Genomic DNA, 25,439 nt, shown 5'->3' on the forward strand with positions numbered 1-25,439 from the left:
CTTTTAGACCATTAATGCCTATCCCAATTTGTATTATTGTTAATGCTGTTTAATCACCACCAAAATCGGTCCAGAGAACCATTTATGGCTGCCAAAACCTGTCCGGCCGGGCCAATTTTGGCCGCCAAAACTGGTCCGGCCGCCAAAACTGGTCCGGCCTGGATAAAATCGGTCCGGCCAGTAAAACTGTTTTTGGCCGCCAAATATGGTCTGGTCTTACAAATGGTGCGCAAAATTAGTCATAATGTATATTATAATAATAATAATAATATTTATTCGGCAAAAGTTCATAAAAAAGTACATTTACAATTCATCTTGCCAGGAGCAAGTAATACTAGGCATGAGCCCAAACAGAAAACTGCTCTTACTCCATCATTATTATTAGTCATCATATTGAAAATTACGGGGTTTTATTTGTAATTTTAATATTATAAATTAAGCCTATTTTTAAATTATCAATATTAGTAGCAACTCATCATAAATTAGTACTAATTGTTAGGCTTTTTGTGTACAACAATATAGCCCTATCTATGTCTGTTTTTAATCCATTTTGTTCTTTAGTTTAAACATCTTATCTTCGTTTCTCCATGATGTTAAAAAACAATTTAATTTATCACTGATTTATGGTTAGTCAATCAATAAATCAATTTAATACAATTATTATAAAGCAATTATACCAATATTGATTGATTAGGCCGAGAAAGAAAAAAGGACCGATTTTGGAAGTGGCGGACTGCTTTTGGCAACAAATTTAGAGCCAAAACTGGTCCGGCCGGACCGACTTTGGTCCCAGATCATATTTGTCGTGACAGTCCAACATACAAAAATGCACATTGTAAATATAATTTCATCCGTAATTTCAGACCTCCCAACTTCGAGAGGTTCTACAAAATCAACTATAGAGGGTACTATAATATTTTGAAAAATAAATCAAGCTATAGAGAGGGCGCTATTAAAAGGTATTGGCCAGAGCATATAATTTAATATGTCGTAAAGTAAACAAGGGTACATTTTACTTATTATCAAACAATGTATGAATCTATTTATAAACATCTTACGAACCAAATATTAGCATAATTTATTAATAATATGTTATTTTGTTCTCACTTTATCTAGAGTAGTAGAAATTAGAAATATCGGGATACGTTTTTGTTTATCCAACATGGGACTTAAAATATCGGGAGACTCTCGTCATAAACGATGACGTTCTGTTTCTCGACCATCTAGTTGTTTCTAAGCCAACAAAAATAAGACCGAGCGCCGATATCACCCTCAACCACCATGGAGGTAGCCTAGGCCTATCAAATTTTACCTCCATGACATCGAACCAAACAAGCAAAGATTGAAAAATGTCTTTTTGAATACTCACCATTCATCCTAATTCTTTGACTATCTCGTACCAGTTTTCTTCCTTCTATACTATTTTTTTTTAATCCAGTAAGAGTACATTTGTGATAATAGTAGGCAGACCTAGCCTATATAAAATTCTTCTTTTAGTTTACAGTAATCGACATTGTTTCAAAACAGCGCGCGGAAATGAAAGCTTTCACTTCCGGAGTTCAATTGACTCTCCATTCCACTGATTCCGCGCGCGACGATCCACCTGACTAAAACTTGTTTTTATCGGTTTTTTAAAAAACCAATTTCTGTTTGTAAAATACGTTTTAAGATTCGTGTGACCACTTACTTAATTTGGTTCGTTTGTGATATTGATATCAGATTTTTGTGTTGTAAAATTCAGCTTCTTTTTATTTGACTAATGCTTTAAATAATGTAATTGTAACCTATTTATTAATCGTTCATGTCAATGTGCCAATAAGCCTAAATTGCAGAGAGTAAAGTTTTAATTCAATTCCATATGTATAATGCTTAAAAAAGAAATGTGTTTGTAGTGCTTTTTTAGAAAGTTTCCTTCAGTCGCCTTCGCCAAGCGATATACACGGTACATTGATTCCTGAACACGTTGTATGATGTTTGGCAGAGATTGCTTTGTAAAAAAACTTGAATCAACGTGCGTTTCACTTTTTTTTTTATTACATTTTTAAGTTTAAAGCAGACGTTGGCTCTGGTTAGCCAAGATATACTAGAATAATTTACGATGACGAAACAATGTATGAAGAAAACAAACTGATGTTGACGAAACCCATCACGAAGATAAAATAATTTACGAAGCAACGTGGTTTTACGATGAAAAAACAACGTACTTAAGACCATGAAACAACGTTACTGGTTTTACGATGAAAAAAACAACGTACTTAAAACCATGAAACAACGTGACTGGTTTTACGATGAAAAAACAACGGATTTAAGACCATGAAACAAAAGCGACGACAGAATAAAAGAATTGATCTTTAAATAAACGTCTGGAGTCTGATCGTTTAGGATATCCAGCCAGGTGCTGTGTGCTCAGGTTAATTATAAAGTGAGAATTGAAAAAAAAATCAACAATGCTAGGCTTGATTTTGACTATTTAATTGTTTAAAATAAAAATATAATAGTAATTAGTAATAATCATAATTGTAATAAATAATCAGGTAATTGAATTGGACATGAATTAAAAACAAAAACCTTTTTTATTGAACCCTATAAATTTGTTAAGAATAAAAAGTAAAAAAATATCTATATATAAAACTATGGGTACCGTACCACGCCGAGAATGTTAAAGAGTCGCTCTATCCAATCGAGTTTGAACAATACCATGAAAGCCCCAGTGGTCTAATGGTTAGGGCAACTGCATATATCCAGCAGACGGTCCGAGTTCGAGTCTCGGTTGGGGCGACTTTTTCTCATTCTCACAGATTTCCTTATCTTTATCGTTTCAAATTAATTAATTCAATTTCGGTTTAGAATTAATGTTCTTTGCCTGATGTGTTTATATATATATAACTAGGATAGAAATAATTCTATACTGCAATGAAGACAGACCAATGGAAAACTATTACCAAATATGTTATTAAGTGGTTTGTATAAATATAAAATTGTATCTACAGAGTAAAGTACTGTTATTAAAGAATAAATAAACTATAAAAACTTAAAAGCCTAATTATTAAAATCCGCATTACAAATATTGAACACTTTGTGATTCAAAGATGATGAAAATACAAATCAACAAAACAGCGATTACAAGAAATTCTGACAATTGGGGTAATTTTGGAAGCTATCACAGCACAGAATGGTTTGTAAGCATGTGCAAATAATGTCATAATTACAACCATAAAATAATCTATACTCATACAAATTTAATACAAAAATCTATTTTTTTTTCAGTTTTTCCATGCAAACTCAGGAGTCATTAAATCAAAAAAATTATATACAGTATAAATAAAATTAAAGGTGAAATCTATTCAGTTCATAACAACTTCTAATAAAAATATCTCAAATAATATTAAAAGATGTATCATGCAGTCTCATGCTACTGTAACGTTGTCATATCTTATCAGTATAAAAAAATAAAACTAATAATATGTAATTTATGCTTCAACTGATTGGATATTTTCTTGATCGTGTTCATTTAGTTCATTCACATTTGTAGTAGCTTCGTCGACAAGTATTGGTATTTCCGAGTCTACTTCGGCTATAGTCTCTAACCCATGAGGATTTGAATTAAACAGAGATATATTCGGTGAAACTACTAAATTCTCAACACTGTCTTTTGAAGACGGTTCACTATTTAAAGTAACATTCCCTAAATTGTCATCAATTTTTATACTGCTTTGTTGACCATTGGATAGTGATGGAGCAGTCTTTAGCGTTGGGCTGATTGGATGAGAATTTATTTCTTTTGATTTGCTGGTAGGTTGATGTTCTATCTCTTTTGATTGGCTGATTGGTTGTTGTTCTATCTCTTTTGATTGGCTGTTTTGTTGACGTTCCATCTCTTTCTCTGCCTCATCAATAAACTCATTCATGTTTTCGACATTTAACTTTTCCATAAGTTCTGCCAATTTGTTCGCTTTTCTGTTTTCGTTTTCTTGAATTATTGTGTAAAGGTGTTCGGTTAATGCCTCTTTATGTTCGGTCACTTTATGCAGGTGAAGCTTTGCGGCAACAAATTCATTCTCAGCTTTTTCGTACCGTTTCCTGTCAAGAAGCAAACATAATATTCTATTGTTATAAAAAAAAATTATTTCTAATAATGTATCGGTGGGTAAAGTGTCCTTGGAATCTTGGTGTCTGCAACATAGTTAACGTAGACAAACATGATAGCCTCCAAACACATTCTGTAGAAGATGACTTATGGTCATGCATGATAGTTATGAGTTTATTAGAAGGTTAATTTTGGGCTGAATTCATTTTTGGACCACCTCCACCAATGAAATGGCAATGTTCATGCATTACATTCATTTGCAAAGGATTTCATGGGTTTGACTTTTGAGCTGATGTAGATAATTTTTTTTTACCCCTTAAAATGTCCCTCCAACCAATTAAACCACACCCACTTAACATTGATATTTACATATATAATTTTTACATGCATAAAAATTGTTAACTTTCCGGCTAGGCTGTGGGCTCCTGGTCTCTTATCCGTTTGCTTGATCGAGTGAGTCAAATGGCTGAGCGGTTAAAGCAGGGGAGCCATTTTACCGTACCTAAAGAGTCAACAATATCGGTATCGTGGGTTCGAGGTCGACTCGCTCCTAGTCTTCTCGGATAAGGACTTATAAACCGTAGGTCCAGTGTGCACTTTAAAGAACCATTCGAGAGTAGAGGGTTACCCCGGTGAATTGGTTAACAAAATATCTGATAGGACAGTGAATAATTTACTATTGGCAATACTTGTATCCTTGACCACATGTGCCTAAAGACATAAAATAAAAAAATAGCTATGACCTGCAAATCTAGTTCTCTACTGGGCAGCATTGGATGATATTGGCAGGATTTATACATACCTTGCAGCATTATATTCAAAACTACTTGTTTCTATCTTCTCTCTCAATATCTTAACATCCGCTGACAGTAAGGACTCTAACTTTCCTAATTCTCTTTGAATGAATGCAAGTTGTTTTGTTTCTGCCTGCGTTCTTTTCTTCCTAGTGAAAAATGAAAACAAATATTTTTTTTTATTATTTTATTCAACACCATAAACAGAAAAAATAACTCACCATGAACAAAATCCATGTTTTCTATACCAAGTTTCATTTGAGGCTTACTGTAGGTAGTGACGCTGTTTTTGATTATAAGGAATCAATCAATAAATCAATCAAAGTAACATTTATTTCTCTTCTCTTTCATAGAATATAAAAATTAACAGTAAATATGATTAAAATAAGAGGGACAACATTCCAAAAAAAGCGAAGTTTGTATAAGGCAGGAAGATCCTGTGACTGGGACAGGATTGAACCAAAGACAAGCAATGAACCACAAAACAATTCCACTAAAAGTTCCACATGATAAATTCAAAGACTTTAAATAAAAGTAGGCCTATTATTTTAACAGCAAAATTAATAAATGGATATGGACTTTAACTAACTGTATATTTTGTATTTATTATGCTGTACGCTCACCTTTCATTTATTGCTTTCGTCAATGCTAATTTCTTTTTCCTGTTTTCCTCTTCCATTTCCATCTGTTTTTTCTGTATCTGTTCCAGTTGGGTAAGCTCTCGACTGTTAACACAACAAAAGGACAGTAAATCAAAATTGATAATTCAAAGAATGACGCTTTCAAATGTTATAATATATTTATATTGACATTTATATATTACATTATTATAATATATAGTTTGAAACGAAAGTTAGATAATCAATGTGGATTCAGAAAAACAACAAATGAAGGCAGACACAACCTTCCACATATATATTATAACATTATTCAGACCCAGATCAGCAAGACAACGTCTACAATGCATTAAAGCATAGTGACATCACCAACACTGAGGTGACATCAAGCCAGACTGTAACTAACAACAACATAAACAAAATCAAGTGTTTGTGAAATGTTATAGTTATACTTTTATGTAATTAATTTACAGTATTCGATCAACTAAATCATATATTACTGTTTATCTTCAGTTCTCGACGGCAAACACAACAAATAAAACAGTAATTTTAAAAATGATTGGTTTGTATTACCTTTTACCCTCAGCCTCATCTATTTCATTAACCTCTACAGTCTTTACTTCATCCTCTTTATTTTCTACTTCATCTTTCACCTCTTCTTTATCTTTTTTACCACTTTCTTTATCAACTGAGCTCTTTTCCTGACTTTTAACCTTCTCCTTAGTCACGGGAGCTTCATTACCAGTTTGTAACTCTGAATTTCTTTGCCTTTGTTTGTGGTTGCTTGGTTTTGTTTTGCGTTCACTCGGAAGTGATAACATTTGATTAATGTCCAATGGTGGGCTTGAATCTTCATTAGTCGCTCGTTGTCTCTGGTGTGATGTCTCCCTCGCTCTATTTCTATTCGTGGCAGGATTTCTTCTTGGATCTTTTCTTCTTTGTGTTGGCTTCTGTGTATCTGATTTAAAAAGACATACAAGTTAAAAGTTAATTGGGGTGAGTATTTAACTTTTTTACAAACATATTTCATCTATATATAATTTATCATAGGGCAGAGTTTCTATGAAATAATATAAAGTATTTACTCTTACAGAACTGAAATATATTTAAATAATGGCATATTAATAATAATAATTTAACGTTATTACAATTAACTTGTCATAAACTGGTATTTTTGGTAGTTTCTTTCTAATTGTTCTTTTGTCACTAAAAAATGGATTTTAAGCTTATCCCTTAAACTGTAAAACTGCTTCAATGAAAACCCATGAATTATCAGTATCACAAGGGAAGTTCAAAATGACTGATGAAATGATTACAATGAAATAGTAATTTCACTTCTCCAGGATAGTTTAATCATTTTTGGTGTGAACCCATCTCTAAAGCTCTGTCTACACTATCAAACTGTACGTGACAAAAAATGTGAGATGCCCATAGACATGATGATGTCATACCACTACTATCATAATTATATCACTACCATATTTGGGCACATCATACTTGTTTTGCCAAACTATTTTGATAGTGTAGACAAAACTGCACTGCATACAAACAGTATAGCAGAACAAGACAGCTTTTTCTTTACAAATTGAAAAATAACAAGACTCTATTAATGTTAAAAGTATATGCTTGACATACTACAATCATCTTGGCCTTTCAACCGTTGCAGTTGTTCATCTGTGAAGCCTGACCAACCCTCCATTGTTTGTCATTGCCAGTCAAACACGACATAGAATAACTTGCATTACTATAATTTAAATCAAATGGAAAAAAAAATTGTAATTAAATTTATGTAAATATTAATTGTCTAGTCAGAGATGTAGAAACGGTAGTACTGAAAGAAGGGCCTACCTACCTGTACTGTAGGACCAACTCTGTTAATTTTCATAACATAGGTAGGCTACACCTTTCTATTCTAGACTAGGCCTAGCCTAGCTAGAAAAGAAATATCAAATACTCAGTATGAATTATGAAGCCTATTCAATTCTTAGCCTACAATACAACTAAAGAAAGGTTGTGCAAAAAATGTAGGCCTAATTAGAGGTACCGTAGCCTATGTAGGCCAGGGGAACCAGCCTAGCTAGGCAGGGTTTTAGCATCATATAAGGCAGGGGGACACAGCAGACTGAGACTGAGTGATTCTTCACACACTGACAGGCCTAGACTGAGTCTAGGCCTGTCAGTGTGTGACTAGAGTCTAGCCTAGAGAGGCAGGCCTAGCCTACTAGCCCTACAATAAGTAACCCTACAATCACATCACCGTTGGGCCTACACACAGTCAAGCAATTACAAATATATATTTTACTGTGTCTTAGCTACTGATGTAGAAATATTAAACTGTTTTATTTACTGTAAAACAACGTCAAAATCGCAAACCTAGGAAATGTTTACAACAACAACTACAAGAGCGAGCACCATGTTTTCATTTTTTGTTGACGTGTAACTCGCCGATGGTGGCGGTGCACAATATGGGACGCCAAATTCGTCAAAAGCTAAAACAGTACAATTTGTACCACCTTGACTGTTGAAAATGAATTTAATCGTATTGAAACGATAAACTGTTTTTTTGTATTACATGCACTGTACTTGTACATCACTGTGAATAGATATAAAGAAAGTTTATAATTTTTGACAAAGGATAATTGTATAACATTTCGTTTAACATTAAACATAATTTTGTTTCAATTCAACATCAAACTACAAGTACAACGATATGTTTTGTAAATTAAAATATTGTTTGTATTTCTACTCAAATTAATTATTCTTTTCCTTTCATAATGTTTCTTCATTTTGCTTGCATAGTCAAGAACTTGTATATGATTATGCCTATAGTACTGTTTATTTTATCAATTCTGTTAGTATTTTAAAACTAGCTAATTTATCAAACCAGTACTGTGGATCGTATGGAATGGATTTGGACTGGACTTAATGGAATAGACTTAATACTAAGTTAAGATGAAATTAAGATGATTTTATAAAATCAAAACGTTATAATGGCATAATGCTGCTGCTGGACCTTATTTTGGCGCATTCTTTTTGTGGGAAATACAGGAAATGCGCGTCAATATTTGCGCGCCCGAAGATAACACGCATTGCGCGTACATAGAAACACGTATCCCCGTGAAACAATTCACCACAACAAATAATCATACTTACGAATTCGCTTAGTTGAGAAGTACACGTACTTACAAACTACGCTATTAAATTGCCTGTTTTTCTTATCTTAAAGCACGGTTTGTCAACCAAACATTGGTAAGCAATACAAATAAGTTTTTTTTAAATCATCGGTAGCCAATTTTGTTTTTTATATATTTTGAATTGTGGTAAAATTGGAATATTAGCCTTACCTAGATGTCTTGTTAAAATTTGTATAAGCCTAATGGCTATATATTAGGCTACGTAGTAGAAGTTTAGTTAGTATTCAACTTTGTTTAATGATTTTTTTTTTATAAATTAGCCTAAGTCGTACTTTTATATTTGTATTTTTTGTTTGTACTTGCACAGGATAGCTTCAGTGGCAAGCTTGTGATAAGAGTACGTCATAGGTTTATTGAACACTATAGAATAGTGCACAACCGATTTTTGTATAGGAAATGATTTTCCTGATTGATATATCTACAAACACATCGACAATATTGTGTTGATTTTCTTTTTTATTTTTTTAAAAGGCAATTCAATAAAATTGCAATGAATTTGAAGTCAAATAAATTTTACAATTTTTTTTATATTTTTCCATCATTGAGATTTCAATTGTTGTATTGTTTATTTAATTCTATCATTTATGTTTTCAGCTTTCTTTTTGATTAAGGATGGGTAGAAAAAAGAAAAATAAAGTTCACCCTGACGCCAATAAAGCCGCTGGCAGGTAAGCCTAAAATGTAGCCCGCAGTCTGCTGCCTCTCAATAATTTGGCAGTTTCTACCAAACTTTGAACACGTCATTCAACATATACAGTACATGTCAAAATTATTCTATTGCAGTTACTGCAGTAACTATATATTTCATGAAGCAACAAATGATATTAGTTTGCTTCAAAGTCTACAATGAGCCAGTCACTATAAAAAATAGTTTGATTATACACCCCACCCAAGCACTTCACACGAAGATGCTTTTTTTAAAATAACAGTTAAAAAGTGAACAAAGTGTAGTTACTGATGTAGCTGCAGTACAATAATTTTGGTTTAAAAAAACAAATACAACATTTATTTTTAAATAATGACAGTCTCAAGTGATTTTAATTCTAATAATATTTATTGTAGAGAGGATAATGCATCATTTGCAAGCCGCTTCACAACCTTCATCTTTGGAATGTGCATGCTGAGGCAAGCGCCAACAACTGACAGCTATGAGAAAAAAGAACAAGGTTGTCAGACTTCCGATGTCCAGAATCAGCAGAAGGCAACCACAAAGAAAGACGCTTGGTGCCAATACTCTTACGCAGATGGCAAGTCAACTCGGAATGCATCTGTTCAAACCCGTTCCAAGCGAAAACGGAAAAAGCTGATTGTCATGAAAGATGCCTCGTGCCAATACTCCCAACCGGACCCCAAGATAATCTGCCATGCATCTGTTCAGACTGAGGAAAACCAGAAAAAGACGGTTATGAAAGATGCCTCATGCCAACCGGATCACAAGACAGCCTGTCATGCATCAGTTCAGACTCTACCCAAAGAGTTAAAGAGTACATCTACGACAACTTCACCAAGTATATGCCAAGTCAATGATGCAAGTACCATGACCTCTATGTTGTGTCAATGTGGTGACGCACTTCTGCCTCCTGCCAAGAACCAAGGTGTAACTACAGCAGAAGCTACATCATCTGTATCTAGCTGCTCTAGTAGATCATCCATTCAACCAGATAGTGAATCTGAAAATGAAGAAGACATCAGTAAATACACAACTCTGATCCGAAAAGTTGCCCAATGGAAAAAGGGGGTAAATTACAGACTGAAGGACCTAGAAGCACTTCTATCATTTAAACTTCCAACTTTTAATGATATCATCAAACCTGTCTTATGCAGAGGTAAAGAAATAATTATTGGAAATGGAACATCTGGTTTAATGAAACTAGCAGAGAAAATATCAGAAACTGGTTCAGCAACAATGATTGCAGTGAAGTCCATCGATCCGACATCTGTCCTGGAGGAAAAACCAATGTTAATTTATGAAAAGAATTATTACATTAGGAAAGGTTTTATTGAGGCCAAAATACTGTCAAAATTATCAGATTGTGTACTCTTCCCAAAGATTTATGGCATACATTATGATCCAGATGAGCATATATTGGACATTTATATGGAACTCTTCAGCATAGGTGATTATCATAATGCTTCACTTCAGGAGTACCTTCAAGAATGCAAAGGCATCAAGAATGAACATTCTCTACTACTATGGCTTCTCATTGCTTATGACATCACATCTGGAATCCAGGTCTTGCACAATAACGGATATCTGCACAACAACATTGCATCGCGCAACATTGTTTTGACAAATACGAAGGAACGACTGTGTGGAAGAATCGTCGATCTTGGTTCCGTGTCACTTGCATCTACACAACAACCAAGACTTTACCAAGAAGACTTCAGTAAGGAGGAGGAAAGAGAAAGATTTTCTACTATTTGGCCAGAAGTTGCTCCAGAATTCATAACTGGTGACTTGGTCGAGACAACGGCTACTGATATCTACGCCCTGGGAGTTTTGTTTAAAGAGCTCTATGACCACATTCTTTTACCAGAACTTCAGATTTTGAGCCGCGATATGACAGCAGAGGATCCTAGCCAACGCCCATCCATTGAAGATGTTTTAAATAAACTTCATAAGTATATTTGTACAGAGAAGGCAGCACTTGGATTTGGAGATGTCAAATTTGTTTAAAGCTCATTCAATAACTTCAATATTCACTGTTTAAAAATCAATCATCTCAGAAAATTAATTAATCTATTATGGCAGTCACTAATAATTTGTATTCATCACCTGGAATAAAGTTGATTTTAAGGAAATAAATCCATAACTAATTTAATACTTTGTATTGTATGTATTCAGTTTTTCTTCACAATGCTTTTACTAAATTTCTCACAAAAAAACATTGCCTGAATTTTCTATCAACTGTTAACTAATGATTACTTATTACGCCAATGATAACTATGGCAATGTACTACGTCTGTATTCATCCTAGATCATTGACGAAGGCTAGGCCAGAAAGCTAGGCTATTCAAAAAGGCAGTGCTCTAAATTCGGACACAGAGTAGAAAAGCTATAAATGGCGCACACTAGATGTTGATTTTCGAACGTGAAATCAGTCAAAAACCATGCATGGCAACAATTATTAAAATTTTAAAAAAAAGCTGAACATGCATTAGAACCAATTAATTATCATCATTTAGGTATCTCTTCCCTGGTATAACTAATAAGAAATGGCATGTGATGCGTAATTATACCAATAAAATTGCAAGAACACAATCAGGTGTGTTATAAACAAACCTATTATAGCACTTTGGTAAGGTCATCTGTTCTCCACTGCGCTGACCATTTTTCACTTATCTCAATTTCTTCTTTGTACAGTTTTTCTTCCCTATGTAGAATATCTTGCTCTAGCTCTTCGTGACTTGGATGCCATAAGCCAGCTATTATACGTTCCATATTGATGCTGTATATAGTATGCGATGGTAGCATTTTCTTATATGTCTAATAAAAAACATAAATGTATTAAAAAACCAAAATATTTAAAATTACATATACATGACCAAATTGGACATACTTGGGTTCATGGCTTGAAGGTACCGGTCTCAACTTGGAAAAATTAAATATTATAAAAGCATAGACAAAGAATAGGGGGTGATATAAACAAGTATTTAAACTCGACCATAGAGTGCACTATTTGGGAAATCTTAACAACTGTGTATGCAACCACCAGCTTTCCATGTGAAAAATGGAAAAGATTCTATTTCATGGAATTATTTAGAGTTGACAGTGTATGGGTGAAAATACAGAAAATATTAGAACCAACATCTTTAAGTCTCATCCGAAAAGTATCGAAAGGCATACACATTTTAGCCTACCTTAAGTGTATCTTGCAGATCATATAGTGACATAGGTTTACGTGGTGGTTGGATGCCACCTATTGCTGCTTGCATCACAGCCTGGGCCTCAGCTTCTTCTACCGAAGGCTGCTTGCCTGCGATCTGCCCATGAAGTGAATCCACTGTAGTCGGCATCCTAAAAACAAATAAATTAAAAATGTTATTATTAAACTCATAATAGAAAATGTGATTTATTAGATATCACATGAACAATTCAATGGCAGACCAACAAAAAATCATTTTCAGCTGAGTGATATCTGGGATGACTTTAAAGGGTCCCAAAGTGTGTTACAGGCAGTGTCGTAAGGTAGAAACCTGAGACCCATGGTTTAGGAACCCTAAGTGGCCCTACAACATTAGAGGCCTCGGGCCTTTTTTGACATATTTGAATGCCTGTTTTTTTTTCTGGGCACTGTTCAGGGACAGTCATAAACTCTGGGTCCCTGGGTTTAACCAATGAGTGCTCATAGCCGTTACACAACAAAATTACAGGATTTCATAGCACTTTATTTATATGATAGTGCCACTCATGCTGCAAAGCAAAATCTTGTTCAGGATTGTAATTAACCTATTATATTTTCAATAGATCCTCCCTTACTGGACACAATATCAATGGAAACATTTGTCATATCTATTAATATTTGTTAAATATAAAAAAATGAAGAGAAACAGATGTATTAAATGAATGAATATTAAATTGTTTAAGATCAAAAACAGGTTTTTATTTCTGATTTCTGATTGATTATATTTTGCTTTAATTTTGTAGTTAAGTCACAAATCGGGACCTCATGGGAGACCAGTACTTATGTATTAAATGAGTTTTCCAGAATAAACAAAGATATGAAATGAAATTAGTGAATACAATAATAGTAATTAACTTACGTTGAAGTCCAGTTGCTTTGATCTCGCTGTCTTGTTCTCATTGATGGAACATGTGTGTGAGTGCCTATCGCATGGCGGAAGTTTCCGTGCCGGACCTGATAACCACTTCTCAAGCAGAAGGCATGCGTTAAAATATCTTTTAATATTTGCTGCAAAAATAAATATTGTACTGCACTTTATTATATTATCAAAACAGTGTAAAAATGTCATTAATACTGTATTTGTTTGTGTTTATATAAACAGGGAGATAAAATAAGTATGAGGACCACTTAAATACAATATATCTCCTTGAGAGGACCACTTAAATAAAAACCACCTCTTTGGGAGATCACTTAAATACGAACCACATCTTTGGGAGGGCCACTTAAATACAAAATACCTCCTTCAGATGGCCACTTAAATACAAAATACCTCCTTGAGAGGACCACTTAAATGCAAAATACATCCTTGAGAGGGCCACTTAAATACAAAATACCTCCTTGAGAGGAACACTTAAATACAAACCACCTCTTTGGGAGGGCCACTTTAATACAAAATACCTCCTTGAGAGGACCACATCTACTAACCTCTGATGCATGTACCATCATTGAGACGGTATCATCCTCAATCTGGTCTAGACCAAACTCCCAGGCCGTCACAAACATCCTACCATGCAACATGCTAGGGTCTGGTAGAAGCCTGCTGCCTGCACAGAAACTCAACTGCTCACTATCCTGTAAGAGCCTAGGCTCAATTGATGTTGTCTCCGGCAGTGGCTCTATAGGTATAAACCGATGCTACAAAAATAAGAGAACATTTTACAAATTATTATTTAAAATAAAGATAACAGTAATGTAGAATTAACAGATCAATTGGAGAATGAAAGAATAAAGCCTTGGTTACCACTTGGACACAACGCAAGGATTTAATTTTTATTCTATTTCATTTATTTTTTATTTTTATTTATTCAACTTCTCACTAACACTGTTAGTGAAGGATCGGGACCAACAGGTGGTGGTAAACACCTCTAAAAACGGTCCAGTCCCAATTGCACAGACAGTGGCTGTGTGCGACAGTGGTGTGTTTGTGTTGACTAGTACACCGGGGTAGCCCCCTACTCATCTCGAAAGATGTACTAGGTTCTTTTAAGTGCACATGAGCTATGTGTACACTGGACCTACGGTTTATAGTCCTTATCCGAGAAGACTAGTTCTACCACCAGAACCATGGAGCGAGTGAGCCTCGAACCCTTGCCGATGTATTGTTATGGCTACATAATTACAGTTCCACTGTCTTAACCGCTCGGCCACTCACTCACTCACATAAGTAATTTGAACAATCATGACACGATGGATCATCCCCACTGCCACTTGTGATTGGTCAACTCACTTGTGCCTACGTTTTTTAATTGCGTTCAAGCTTTAAATGATATTGTACGTACATCTAACGACAACTTGACTGATTGTCGCCGCTTCTTGACTGGTTTTGCCTCTTTTTCTTTCTTTATCACCTTACTTGGCGGTGGGTGAACCGGTGTACTGGCTTCAACTTTGACTTGCTCTTAAAAGAAACAGTGCAGAAATTAATTGCATTGTATAGAAAAAAGTTTTATTGATACTGATTAGCTTTTTCAAATTTGAACTTTGAACTTACCTGCGGCATGGGTCAGACTTTCACACTTTGCTAAAATTGCCACTAAGAATTCATTATGTAATTGAACTGAAAGAAAGATATCAATAATTTGAACTATGGCACGCAAACATTATACAAATTATTTTGTATTACTGTACTTTACTAAAGCTCTGTCTACACTATCAAATTTTATGTGACAAAAAAATGTAATGTGCCCAAATATGGTTATGATATATCGCTACCATATTTGGGCATCACTACCATATTTGGGCACATCACACTTTTTTTGTCAAAATAGTTTGATAGTGTAGACAGGGCTTTAGTTATATATGCATGTGAAATCATTTTACAGAAGTGAAATGCTTTTTGAGGCAGAAACAAGACTGCCAAGAATAAGATCAGTAATGGTTTTATGTAAGGAAATCTTTCAAAGATAAAAAATATATAAAAAAAAAGGTTGATCAACATATACAAACCATTTTTATCTTTAAGTAGCCTTCTTGCTTCATTATCAAATTCTTCCTTTGTTACCTTTTTAAAAATAAGAATTATTAATTGTGTATACTTATAGATACAATTTAAACATAGTACACATTTAGATAAATAAATATGTTGAAAATTGAAAAATCTAGAGTAAACTTATTATTATACTTGTACATAAATTAATATTTTAATAAATAGCCTATACTTATTATACTAGCCTATACTATATAGTGTAACGAATATGGGTAAAATGCTGCCCTCTATTTGTTTGCGATATGGGGGGTATACTCCTAATTGATGGAAGAGCTTTTTGTTCCATGTTTTATTGGTCAGATTAATGTGATAGAGGGGTGGGTATTTAATAATGTAATGGAGGGAGATGTGGAGAACGGCAGTTGATCTCTGGATTTGATAAGGAGTAGACCCTGTCTGATTGTCTGGGAGCTATTTATTGCACAGTACAACATTCATTCCTTTTGCGATTGTATTAGTTCTTAATGAAGGGTAAGTTGAGTAATAAATACTACCTTGAAGATAAAAGTGTTGTCATTATTTCTGTATTGATTTCAATTGAAGTCCACGGTGTACAACTGTGGCCTTACTCACCTTCCTCTACGAAAGTCATCCGTAGAGGAACAAAGACCAGAAGTTTCGTTACATTGGTGTCAGAAGTGGGATTATTTATTACATCTGTATCACTTTTGTCTTATTGATTAATTGTGTGAAATCCAAATATGGATGCGAATATTGATGTTATCCAAGAACAAATACTTAAGTTAGAACAAGAGTGTAAGGCATTGGAGGCGCAAGGTCAAACCCAGGCTAAAGTTAGCTTACCTGAGGTGTTTACAACACCCGAGTATCGACTGCCTGTTAGGCCTAGGCCACCCGCTCCTACCAGTACACCGTTTAGTTCAATAAACGATAAATCCAGACTACACGCACTGTTGGAACCGGAATCTGGTTATAGATCTGGATTTGACAAGTCAGGCCCAAACCAGTCAGGCCCAAACCAGTTAGGCCCAAGCCAGCTAGGTTTAAGCCAGTCAGGCCCAAACCAGTTAGGCCCAAGCCAGCTAGGTTTAAGCCAGTCGGGCCCAAACCAGTTAGGCCCAAGCCAACTAGGTTTAAGCCAGTCAATTCCAAACCAGTTAGGCCTAAGCCAGCTAGGTTTAAGCCAGTCAACTCCAAACCAGTTAGGCATAAGCCAGCTAGGTTTAAGCCAGTCAACTCCAAACCAGCTAGGTTTAAGCCAGTCAATTCCAAACCAGTTAGGCCCAAACCAGCTAGGTTTAAGCCAGTCAATTCCAAACCAGTTAGGCCCAAGCCAGCTAGGTTTGAGCCAGTCAGGCCAAGACCAGCCAGGCCCAAGCCAGCTAGGTTTAAGCCCGTCGGGCCCAAACCAGCTAGGCCCAAGCCAGCTAGGTTTGAGCCAGTCAGGCCAAGACCAGCTAGACCCAAGCCAGGTATCGATGTTTAGTACATTACGGGGTATAAACTCAATCTGGCCTGGAGAGTCAAATTACCAGGTGCGGAATAGGGCACCAGGCAACCTACCTGTGGTACCTAACCCTGCCCAGACACCTAGTCTAGTGAGTTTCCCCGGAAGTCGGGACAAGGAGACATGTGTGCCTGGAAATGTTACGATGGTCCAAGGTACAGGTAGTGAACGGGAAGCCAGTACTCGACCCTGGCCTCTAGAACGACAGAATGCCATTGTTGGCCCAGAGGCGTTCGAGAAGTGCTTTGGGGTGAAGCGACCAGTCATCAACCCAGATCGCTATGAAGGCAAGGTGCCATGGAGGGAGTATCGCACTCACTTCGAATCTTGTCGAAAAGCGAATCAGTGGACGGACGAGAAAGCAGCTACCTTCCTGGCAGCTTGTCTCAAAGGTCCGGCACTTGGAGTGCTGAGTAATTTTCCAGGAGGGAATTACACGTTCGATGGGTTAGTGAAAACTTTAGAACGGCGATTCGGAACAGCTCAACAAGCCGAGAACTACTTGCTTGAGCTAAGGCTACGCAGGCAGAAACCAGGCGAAGGATTACAAGCGCTAGGCCAATCGATTCGTGAGTTGGCCATGCGAGCATATCCTGACCTTAAAGAGGAGCAGAGGGAGAGGCTGGCCAAGGGCCACTTTATGGAAGCTGTTCATGACCCAGAATTGAGAGCTGGTGTGTTTAGGGCGTGTCCGACTACATTAGATGGGGCTATTACAGCAGCTCTAAACGCTGAAGGCTTTAAGATGTTGGAAAACCAGCGATCGGATAACGGCCTTAACAAACCTGCCCGTGTACGAGTAGTTCACAATAACGATGGGGAGTCTGTAAGGCTAGCTCAGGTGGAACGAGCGGTAGCGGACATGGCCCGGCAGATTGCAGGCCAATCATTAGGTCCAGGCCGGAATGATGTTCCACCACCTAGAATGGCGAATAAAAGGGCTGTCGGGAACAGAACGTGCTTCCGTTGTGGGAAGGAAGGACATTTTGCCAGGGAGTGCAATGCTGACATTGAAAGGCAGACTCCGTCGGGAAACGAAACGCAACCAACCCCGAGGTCCGGGGGAAGGTTGTAAGCAGACAAGGACCTAAGAAGCGGAAACGAAAGCAGAAACGGAAGGGGAAGCGGCACTTGTCTCTGTCTGATCCAAAAGATGGATTGTACGTGGTAGCTAAGGTGAATCAGGTGGAATCCCACCTTCTAGTCGACACTGGCGCTTCTCATACTTTCCTTTCCATGTCCCTTTTCAATCAAATACCGGCAGAACAGCGGCCCGAACTAGCCACCTTCGGTAGTGCCATTCACCAGGTGGACGGAGGAACGTTCCAGGCCCGTGGCAAGGCCCGGGTGACGGTACAAGTCGGCCGTAAGAGTCGTCAGGTAGATGCACTGATTGCGGATATTCAACCGTCCGGTATAATTGGGATGGATTTCCTCATGATGGTCGGTGGAAACATTGATTTGCGGACCTTGAAGTTACAAATGGAAGACGATGTTGTTGCGTTTGCAAGCAAAGATGGTAATCCATTCGAACCTAAAATATTTGTCAGAGAATCAGTAGAAATTTTACCCGGACATGAACACCTGATAACGGGTTATTCCAACCGGGCAGAGGGCCTAGTCGGCCCTAGGATGGTTGAGCCTCTGGAGGTGGAGGAACTAACTGGGAACGGACTGATTTTAGCCCGAACGCTAGTGGGTGATAAAACAACTGCAATTCCGTTACGAGTATACAATCCCGGAGATACCACTCGGATGCTACATGCGGATACCACAATAGGTGTTTTGACACCTGTGGTCACGATCGAAGGAGAGCCAGAAGAACAGCGTTATAAGTCGGACAAGGAGAATCAGGTTCCAACTTTCTTGTCTGACCTGTATTCTAGAAGCTGTGTTGCGGTGGAGGCACAAGAGAAGGGGAGGATCGCTAAGCTACTCAATGAGTACCAGTCTGTCTTCTCGAAAGGGGATCATGACTTGGGTCGCACAGACATTGTAAAACACTCTATAAACACCGGTGACAGCATACCGATCCGGGAGCAACCACGGCGGCACCCGGTACGCTACCAGGAGGAGATAAGTCGACAGGTGGATGACCTGCTGACCCGGGGTATTATCGAACCTACGGAAAGTCCTTGGGCTGCAAACATCGTATTAGTAGCTAAGAAAGATGGCTCGAAAAGATTTTGTGTCGATTACAGGCGGCTTAACGACGCCACAATTAAAGATGCATATCCTATCCCTCGGATAGATGACTCCCTGGATGCCCTGGCTGGTGCCAGGTGTTTCTCTACCTTAGACCTAGCCTCTGGCTATTGGCAGGTGGAGCTGGACACAGACGCTAGAAGGAAAGCAGCGTTTGTTGTGAGAGGAGGGCACTACAGCTGGAAGGTTATGCCTTTCGGGTTATGTAACGCACCCTCGACCTTCGAACGTTTGATGGAAAGGGTCTTGAAAGGCCTGCAGTGGGAAACTCTACTCATCTACCTGGACGACATTATCGTCTACGGAAAGGATGTCAGTGAAAATATTGAACGGCTGAGTGAAGTTTTTCGAAGACTGCAGAATGCAGGGCTAAAATTAAAACCAAACAAATGTCACTTGTTCCAGTCAGAAGTACTGTACCTGGGGCACATTGTGTCCGCACAAGGGATTAGCACCGATCCTTCAAAAATAGAGACTGTACGGGATTGGCCACACCCTGTAAGTGTACGGGATGTGCGTAGCTTCCTGGGCCTAGCCTCGTACTATAGGCGGTTTATCAAAGACTTCTCCAGCATCGCTCGCCCACTGTACCAGTTAACCGAGAAGGCCAGACCCTTTGCGTGGAGAACAGAGCAGGAACAGTCATTCCAGACACTGAAGGAAAAACTACAACAGTCTCCTATACTAGCCTATCCAAGAGCTGAGGGTGAGTTCATTCTTGACACTGATGCCAGTAATGTGGGGATTGGTGGAGTCCTGTCACAAGTTCAAAATGGCGAAGAGAAGGTGATCAGCTATGCTAGCCGAACCTTGGGGAAAGCCGAAAGGAACTATTGCGTGACCCGCCGTGAACTCCTGGCTGTTGTAGTGTACCTCAAACATTTCAGACAGTATTTGTATGGGAGGCCTTTAAAAATCAGGACCGACCATGCTTCGCTAAAATGGCTCATGAATTTCAAGAATCCAGAAGGGCAGCTAGCTCGGTGGTTTGAGATAATTGCAGAGTACCAGTTAGAAATACAACACCGCCCGGGGTCCCGACATGGGAATGCCGACGCTTTGTCTCGTCGCCCATGTAAACAGTGTGGGCGAACTAACAATGATGCGGATGCGGCTGATACAGAACCAGAAGAACCAGACACTTCGCCTCATCCATTTCTAAGGTTGACAAGGTTGATACCAGACATGAGTGACCTCAATCTTCGTGAGGAACAGTTGAAGGACCCGTCATTATCTTGGGTGATTAGGGCCAAAGAGTCGGAAAGCCCTCGGCCTGAATGGGGCGAAGTGGATCCGATTGATAGACCCTTGTGGGTTCTTTGGGAGGTACTAGAGGTTTGCAGGGGAGTACTGTACAGACGATGGGAATCTCATGATGGCCAAGAACAAGCGTACCGGTTAGTAGTACCTACGTCAATGCGAGAAAACACGATACGTGAGTTACATGGAGGACGAACGGGTGGTCATCTGGGGCAGCGCAAAACGCTTGCACTATTAAAGCAGCGCTATTACTGGCCACAAATGTATTTGTCAGTAAGAACCTGTTTACAGAGATGCGATCCATGTGCCAGCAAAAAGGGTCCAAATCCCAAGAAACGGGCGCCACTGCATCATTGGCCAGTATCCGAAACATTAGAACGTGTGGCGATGGATATCCTCGGTCCGTTACCAGAGACTGACAGCGGAAATAAATACGTCTTGGTCGTGGGAGACTATCTAAGTAAATGGGTAGAGGCATATGCCTTGCCCAACAAAACAGCTGCGACTGTCGCCAAGGCTTTAGTCGACAATTTCTTACTCCGATTCGGCGTACCACGCCAACTACACACCGACCAAGGTAGAAACTTTGAGTCACAGGTGTTGGCAGAAATATGCACCCTGTTAGGGATAACAAAAACCCGAACTACCCCGTATAATCCGAAATCGGACGGAATGGTAGAAAGGTTTAATCGAACGTTAGTGACCATAGTTTCCTTAATGCTAGACCCAGTCCGCAAACAGAAGGATTGGGATGAATGGTTACCCTACGCCACGTTTGCGTATAGATGCACGCCTCAAGAGTCAACAGGGGAAACCCCGAATATGCTGATGTTAGGCAGAGAAGTACAGCTGCCCGTGGACCTTGCTTTCCCGTCACCCCCACCCGTGGGTGAGACAGAGAGTAGCGAAGGAGGTACCGTAACCGCCCCCTACGTACGAGAGAAGATACAGAAGGCCATTGCAAGGGCTCGGGAGGTCCTTAAGTCCAGTGCCCGCCGACAGAAGTCTACATACGACCGGCTGGCAAGAGATCCCCAAATAGCTGTGGGAGACTGGGTGTGGATGTTTGACCATACTAAGAGAAAGGGGCTTGCTCCAAAGTTGGAATGCCGCTGGAAAGGCCCCTACCTGATCATAGAAAAACTTACGGACATTACCTTTCGTCTAAAACTGACTAGGTCTGGGAAGAAGAAGGTGGTTCACTGCGATCAGTTGAAACCTTACCAAGGCAACCATGCCCCTGATTGGGGAACTTGCCATTTACTGGAGCCTCTCGAAGGTGCACCCGAAACCGAAGAGGCTACAGAACCACATGAGGAGCCTCTCGAAAGTGCACCCGAATCCGAAGAGGCTACAGAACAACATGAAAGGGTATCCGGAGCAGATGATCCTGGCTCTCTAGTACCTGAACTGAATCTGCGGCGCAACCCAAGGCGAGACCGCCGGCTGCCTGTTAGGTTCAGGGATAATGTAACTGATAATGAAACTGATAATGAAACTGATCCTTCTCTTTTTGCAGATTCTGAGGAAACCAGTGTTCCTGTAGCGGCTCGCGGGGTGCGAGTAGAGAGGAGGTATCCTTGCCATATTTGTGGAGGGAACTTCAGGTCCAGAAACAATCTCCGGGGACATCTACGAAGGACCCACAATCGTCATAAGGCGGAACGACACCAGTCTTTGCCACAGGAGCCGGCTTATGTTGATGCACTAACCCTGTCTCCAGGAAGTGAGTCATTAGTAAGGGAAGCGTTGACCGAAAGCCCTGTACGCAAGCAGCAGAAGATGAAGACTACAGGAGGGAAACCGCCGTTGTTATCTCAGTTAGAGAGGAATAGCCTGGTGACTAGTATGGATGCTAACAGACCACCGCTAGACGCTACATTGGTAGATAGAACAGTTGAAGTCGTGGTAAAATACGAGACAACGTACCTTGAAGATGGACAAACAGTACAAATCGACAGAGAAACAAGAACCTATAAGTTAGAGTAACGTCAGGCATAGTAGACCCTGAACGTCTTAATTTTAAAAGAAGAATTTGTTAGATAGTTGTGTTATGGTGTTATTGTTTTTAGAATTAACGTTGATATTTGGGGACAAATATGTGTTAGAAGGGGGCAATGTAACGAATATGGGTAAAATGCTGCCCTCTATTTGTTTGCGATATGGGGGGTATACTCCTAATTGATGGAAGAGCTTTTTGTTCCATGTTTTATTGGTCAGATTAATGTGATAGAGGGGTGGGTATTTAATAATGTAATGGAGGGAGATGTGGAGAACGGCAGTTGATCTCTGGATTTGATAAGGAGTAGACCCTGTCTGATTGTCTGGGAGCTATTTATTGCACAGTACAACATTCATTCCTTTTGCGATTGTATTAGTTCTTAATGAAGGGTAAGTTGAGTAATAAATACTACCTTGAAGATAAAAGTGATTTCGTGTTGTCATTATTTCTGTATTGATTTCAATTGAAGTCCACGGTGTACAACTGTGGCCTTACTCACCTTCCTCTACGAAAGTCATCCGTAGAGGAACAAAGACCAGAAGTTTCGTTACAATAGTATAGGCCTAGCTAGGCCTATATATAAAATTATAAAAACTACCTTTTGTCGAAACCATAGCTTCATGTTGGTCCAATATCTACATAAAATAGAAAAATGTGTTCATCAAATAGACCCCGATAGGCTTAGAAGATTACGGTAATAGGCTAGGCCTAGCTCTCTCCTTCCCCACCATCATTTGCGGATATTCATCTGCTGACTGAGTAAGCTTGAGCCGGTAGCTACACACCTGACAGATGATACCGTACGTCTAGCTAGGCCTAGCTTAGATAAATGTCTTGTTTTTACTTAATATATTAAACAAACCAGTAAATAATAAACAAATGCATATACTTACTGCTTGATGTCATCTCCAAGAACACTGGATAGTTGCTTTCGAGCTTTTTCTAGCTCCGAAAACCCAGCCATTTTTGTTTTTTATTTATTATGTCATTCGAGGTACGTATATTCAGAGCGTAATTTCGACGATCGAGCATTCTCTACTTCTATACGGAGCGCCATTTATGCCTTTATTAACTTCAATAATAGAAATAGCACTACGGTAACTGCTCAAGTTGACCCAATTAAGCACCAGGGTAGCACAGTGATATAAAATAGAAATAAAAGTCACTACTTTTAATATCGTTTCGTATATACCCATATCACAAACTGACAAACAGAAACATCTTGGCATTCACATTGATTCAAATTTATCTTTTTCTTTTCATGTAAATAAACTCCGTTCCAAACTGGGCTTGTCCATCTCCATCTTATCGCGTGCCCGTCATTTCACACATTTGACAATTGCTGTATTGTTTGGAGAATCAGATCGAATATTGACCGAATACAGACCATTCAAAATAGAGCATTTCGCATTATCATTAAAGCTCATCCTCTCACACCACGAACTAACATAATTAAATCTTCATACAGTCCAAGATCCATGTATCTACAACTGGGCTCCCTTGCCTACAGGTATGCAAATGGTCTTGCTCCGGAATACCTTGCTATGCGTCTTGCCAGAATTCCAAATCATCAATGTACCCGAAGTGTCAGTGAGAGGAAATTTGTCGTCCCTTTCTCTAAAACTGCAACTTTTAAGAACAGCTTCATCTATAGAGCACCAACATACCTGAATTTGCTACCCACCAAACTAAGAAATGCGGTAACAATAAATAATTTTAAGTCTGCTCTAAAAAAATATTTAATCCCAAAAGAAAAAACTCAACGTTTTGTATAGTATTGTAGGCTATATTTCTGTATTTAAGTACATATATATTATTTTTTTGAACATAGTTCATCCGTTTTTCTTTTTCCATATGTTTTTGACTGTCTGCATTATGCTGTTTAGGGTCACCCTCACTAATAAGGTTTAATAAAAAAATAAAATAGAAATAAAGTCACTAAATTTTAATATCGTTTCGTATGTTAATACAATGTGCTCAAGTGGACCCAATTTGGCCCCAGTGGAGCACAGTGATATAAAATAGAATTAAAGTCACTAAATGTTAATATCTTTTTGTTTAAAACACTGTGCTCAAGTGGACACAATTTGGCACCAGGGGAGCAGTGATATAAAATAGAAATAAATTCACTCAAGTTTCAATCTTTTCGTATGTTAATACATTGTGCTCAAGTGGACCCAATTTGGCGCCAGTGGATTTTTTTTAATGGAAAATAATGAATATTGTTTTTCTTTTATTTTGAAAGAGAGATATTTTGAGGATTGTAAATGTCAAGTGGACCTTTTTTTAAACAAAGTTGCATGGCATTATTTTGCATTAAATAGACTGCCATAAAACCTCGAAAAGAAGCCTATGTGCTCCTTCATTTTTAGTACTCTTGGGTGGGATTCTTTTCCACATGGAGTTCTTTTCGAGATTACTTTTGCAAACTAAACGAGGGGAACTGCTAGCTTCCCGCCCGGAAAATATTTCATTTACATGATTTGAAAAATCTTCTAATGTAAATAATTAACAGCATCAACATTTAACAGTGTGGCGTGTTGACCGCGAATGACTAACATACCATCTTCACCATAATACATCTGCACAAACTCATTTGCATAACAACGCACGCACATACCAAACTGTTTAAAATAGAGCTACAAGGTACCCGAAAATGACATCTATTATGTTTTCAAACAACATGCATAAGAATCTTCAGTACCCCACCATGCTTGGGCTGAGCAAAGACAATTTTGAAAAAAAGCATTATACAGTATAGGTTCCCGCCCGAAAAAATGGCGTTACATGATTTGAAATTATATGAAACAAACTAAGACTCACCAGGACAATATATGAGCTTGTCCCCGGAAAGTGCACCTATTCATTGAAATATAAAATTAAATAATAAAATCATGTAGTCTCCAGTAGGGCCTACTAGC

The 25,439-nt window shown here is 38.2% G+C and overlaps 2 protein-coding genes across 4 annotated transcripts; both read right to left on the bottom strand.

Annotated features, from left to right (window-relative positions):
• Nucleotides 1–2,958: 2,958 nt before the first annotated feature.
• Nucleotides 2,959–8,059, bottom strand: LOC144836969 (uncharacterized). Of its 3 annotated transcripts, none has more exons than XM_078691927.1 (6): nt 7,872–8,059; nt 7,134–7,242; nt 6,072–6,456; nt 5,505–5,606; nt 4,890–5,030; nt 2,959–4,080 (listed from the first exon to the last, which is right to left on the bottom strand). In XM_078691927.1, exons 2-6 carry the CDS (start codon nt 7,195–7,197, stop codon nt 3,471–3,473), a joined length of 1,302 nt encoding a protein of 433 aa, XP_078548053.1. In that variant the 5' UTR covers nt 7,198–7,242; nt 7,872–8,059; the 3' UTR covers nt 2,959–3,470. The 3 variants fall into 3 exon arrangements, with proteins under 3 accessions (XP_078548053.1, XP_078548052.1, XP_078548054.1); XM_078691926.1 differs by having other exon boundaries at nt 7,846–8,059; XM_078691928.1 differs by lacking the exon at nt 7,872–8,059 and adding an exon at nt 7,351–7,389.
• A 1,629-nt stretch (nt 8,060–9,688) lies between these two features.
• LOC144837497 (transcriptional adapter 1-like) lies at nt 9,689–23,540 on the bottom strand. Its single transcript, XM_078692642.1, has 10 exons — nt 23,412–23,540; nt 23,117–23,153; nt 15,544–15,598; nt 15,089–15,154; nt 14,877–14,995; nt 14,023–14,232; nt 13,457–13,605; nt 12,554–12,710; nt 11,976–12,179; nt 9,689–10,362 (listed from the first exon to the last, which is right to left on the bottom strand). The coding sequence occupies exons 1-9, from the start codon at nt 23,480–23,482 to the stop codon at nt 11,979–11,981; spliced, it is 1,065 nt and encodes a 354-aa protein (XP_078548768.1). The 5' UTR covers nt 23,483–23,540; the 3' UTR covers nt 9,689–10,362; nt 11,976–11,978.
• Between the last annotated feature and the right edge of the window lie 1,899 nt (nt 23,541–25,439).

Source organism: Antedon bifida, chromosome 3, assembly GCF_963402885.1.
Source record: "Antedon bifida chromosome 3, ecAntBifi1.1, whole genome shotgun sequence".
Classification (NCBI taxonomy): Eukaryota; Metazoa; Echinodermata; class Crinoidea; order Comatulida; family Antedonidae; genus Antedon; species Antedon bifida.

Coding starts and splice junctions, on each gene's coding strand:
- LOC144836969 (XM_078691927.1), bottom strand. CDS start 7,197: ATGGAGGGTTGGTCAGGCTTCACAGATGAACAACTGCAACGGTTGAAA. Junction 5,607..6,071: donor GATGAGGCTGAGGGTAAAAG/GTAATACAAACC, acceptor TTGTGTTAACAG/TCGAGAGCTTACCCAACTGG. Junction 4,081..4,889: donor TTTGAATATAATGCTGCAAG/GTATGTATAAAT, acceptor GCTTCTTGACAG/GAAACGGTACGAAAAAGCTG.
- LOC144837497 (XM_078692642.1), bottom strand. CDS start 23,482: ATGGCTGGGTTTTCGGAGCTAGAAAAAGCTCGAAAGCAACTATCCAGT. Junction 12,711..13,456: donor CAAAGCAACTGGACTTCAAC/GTAAGTTAATTA, acceptor ATTTGTTTTTAG/GATGCCGACTACAGTGGATT. Junction 12,180..12,553: donor ATCTGCAAGATACACTTAAG/GTAGGCTAAAAT, acceptor GTTTTTTATTAG/ACATATAAGAAAATGCTACC.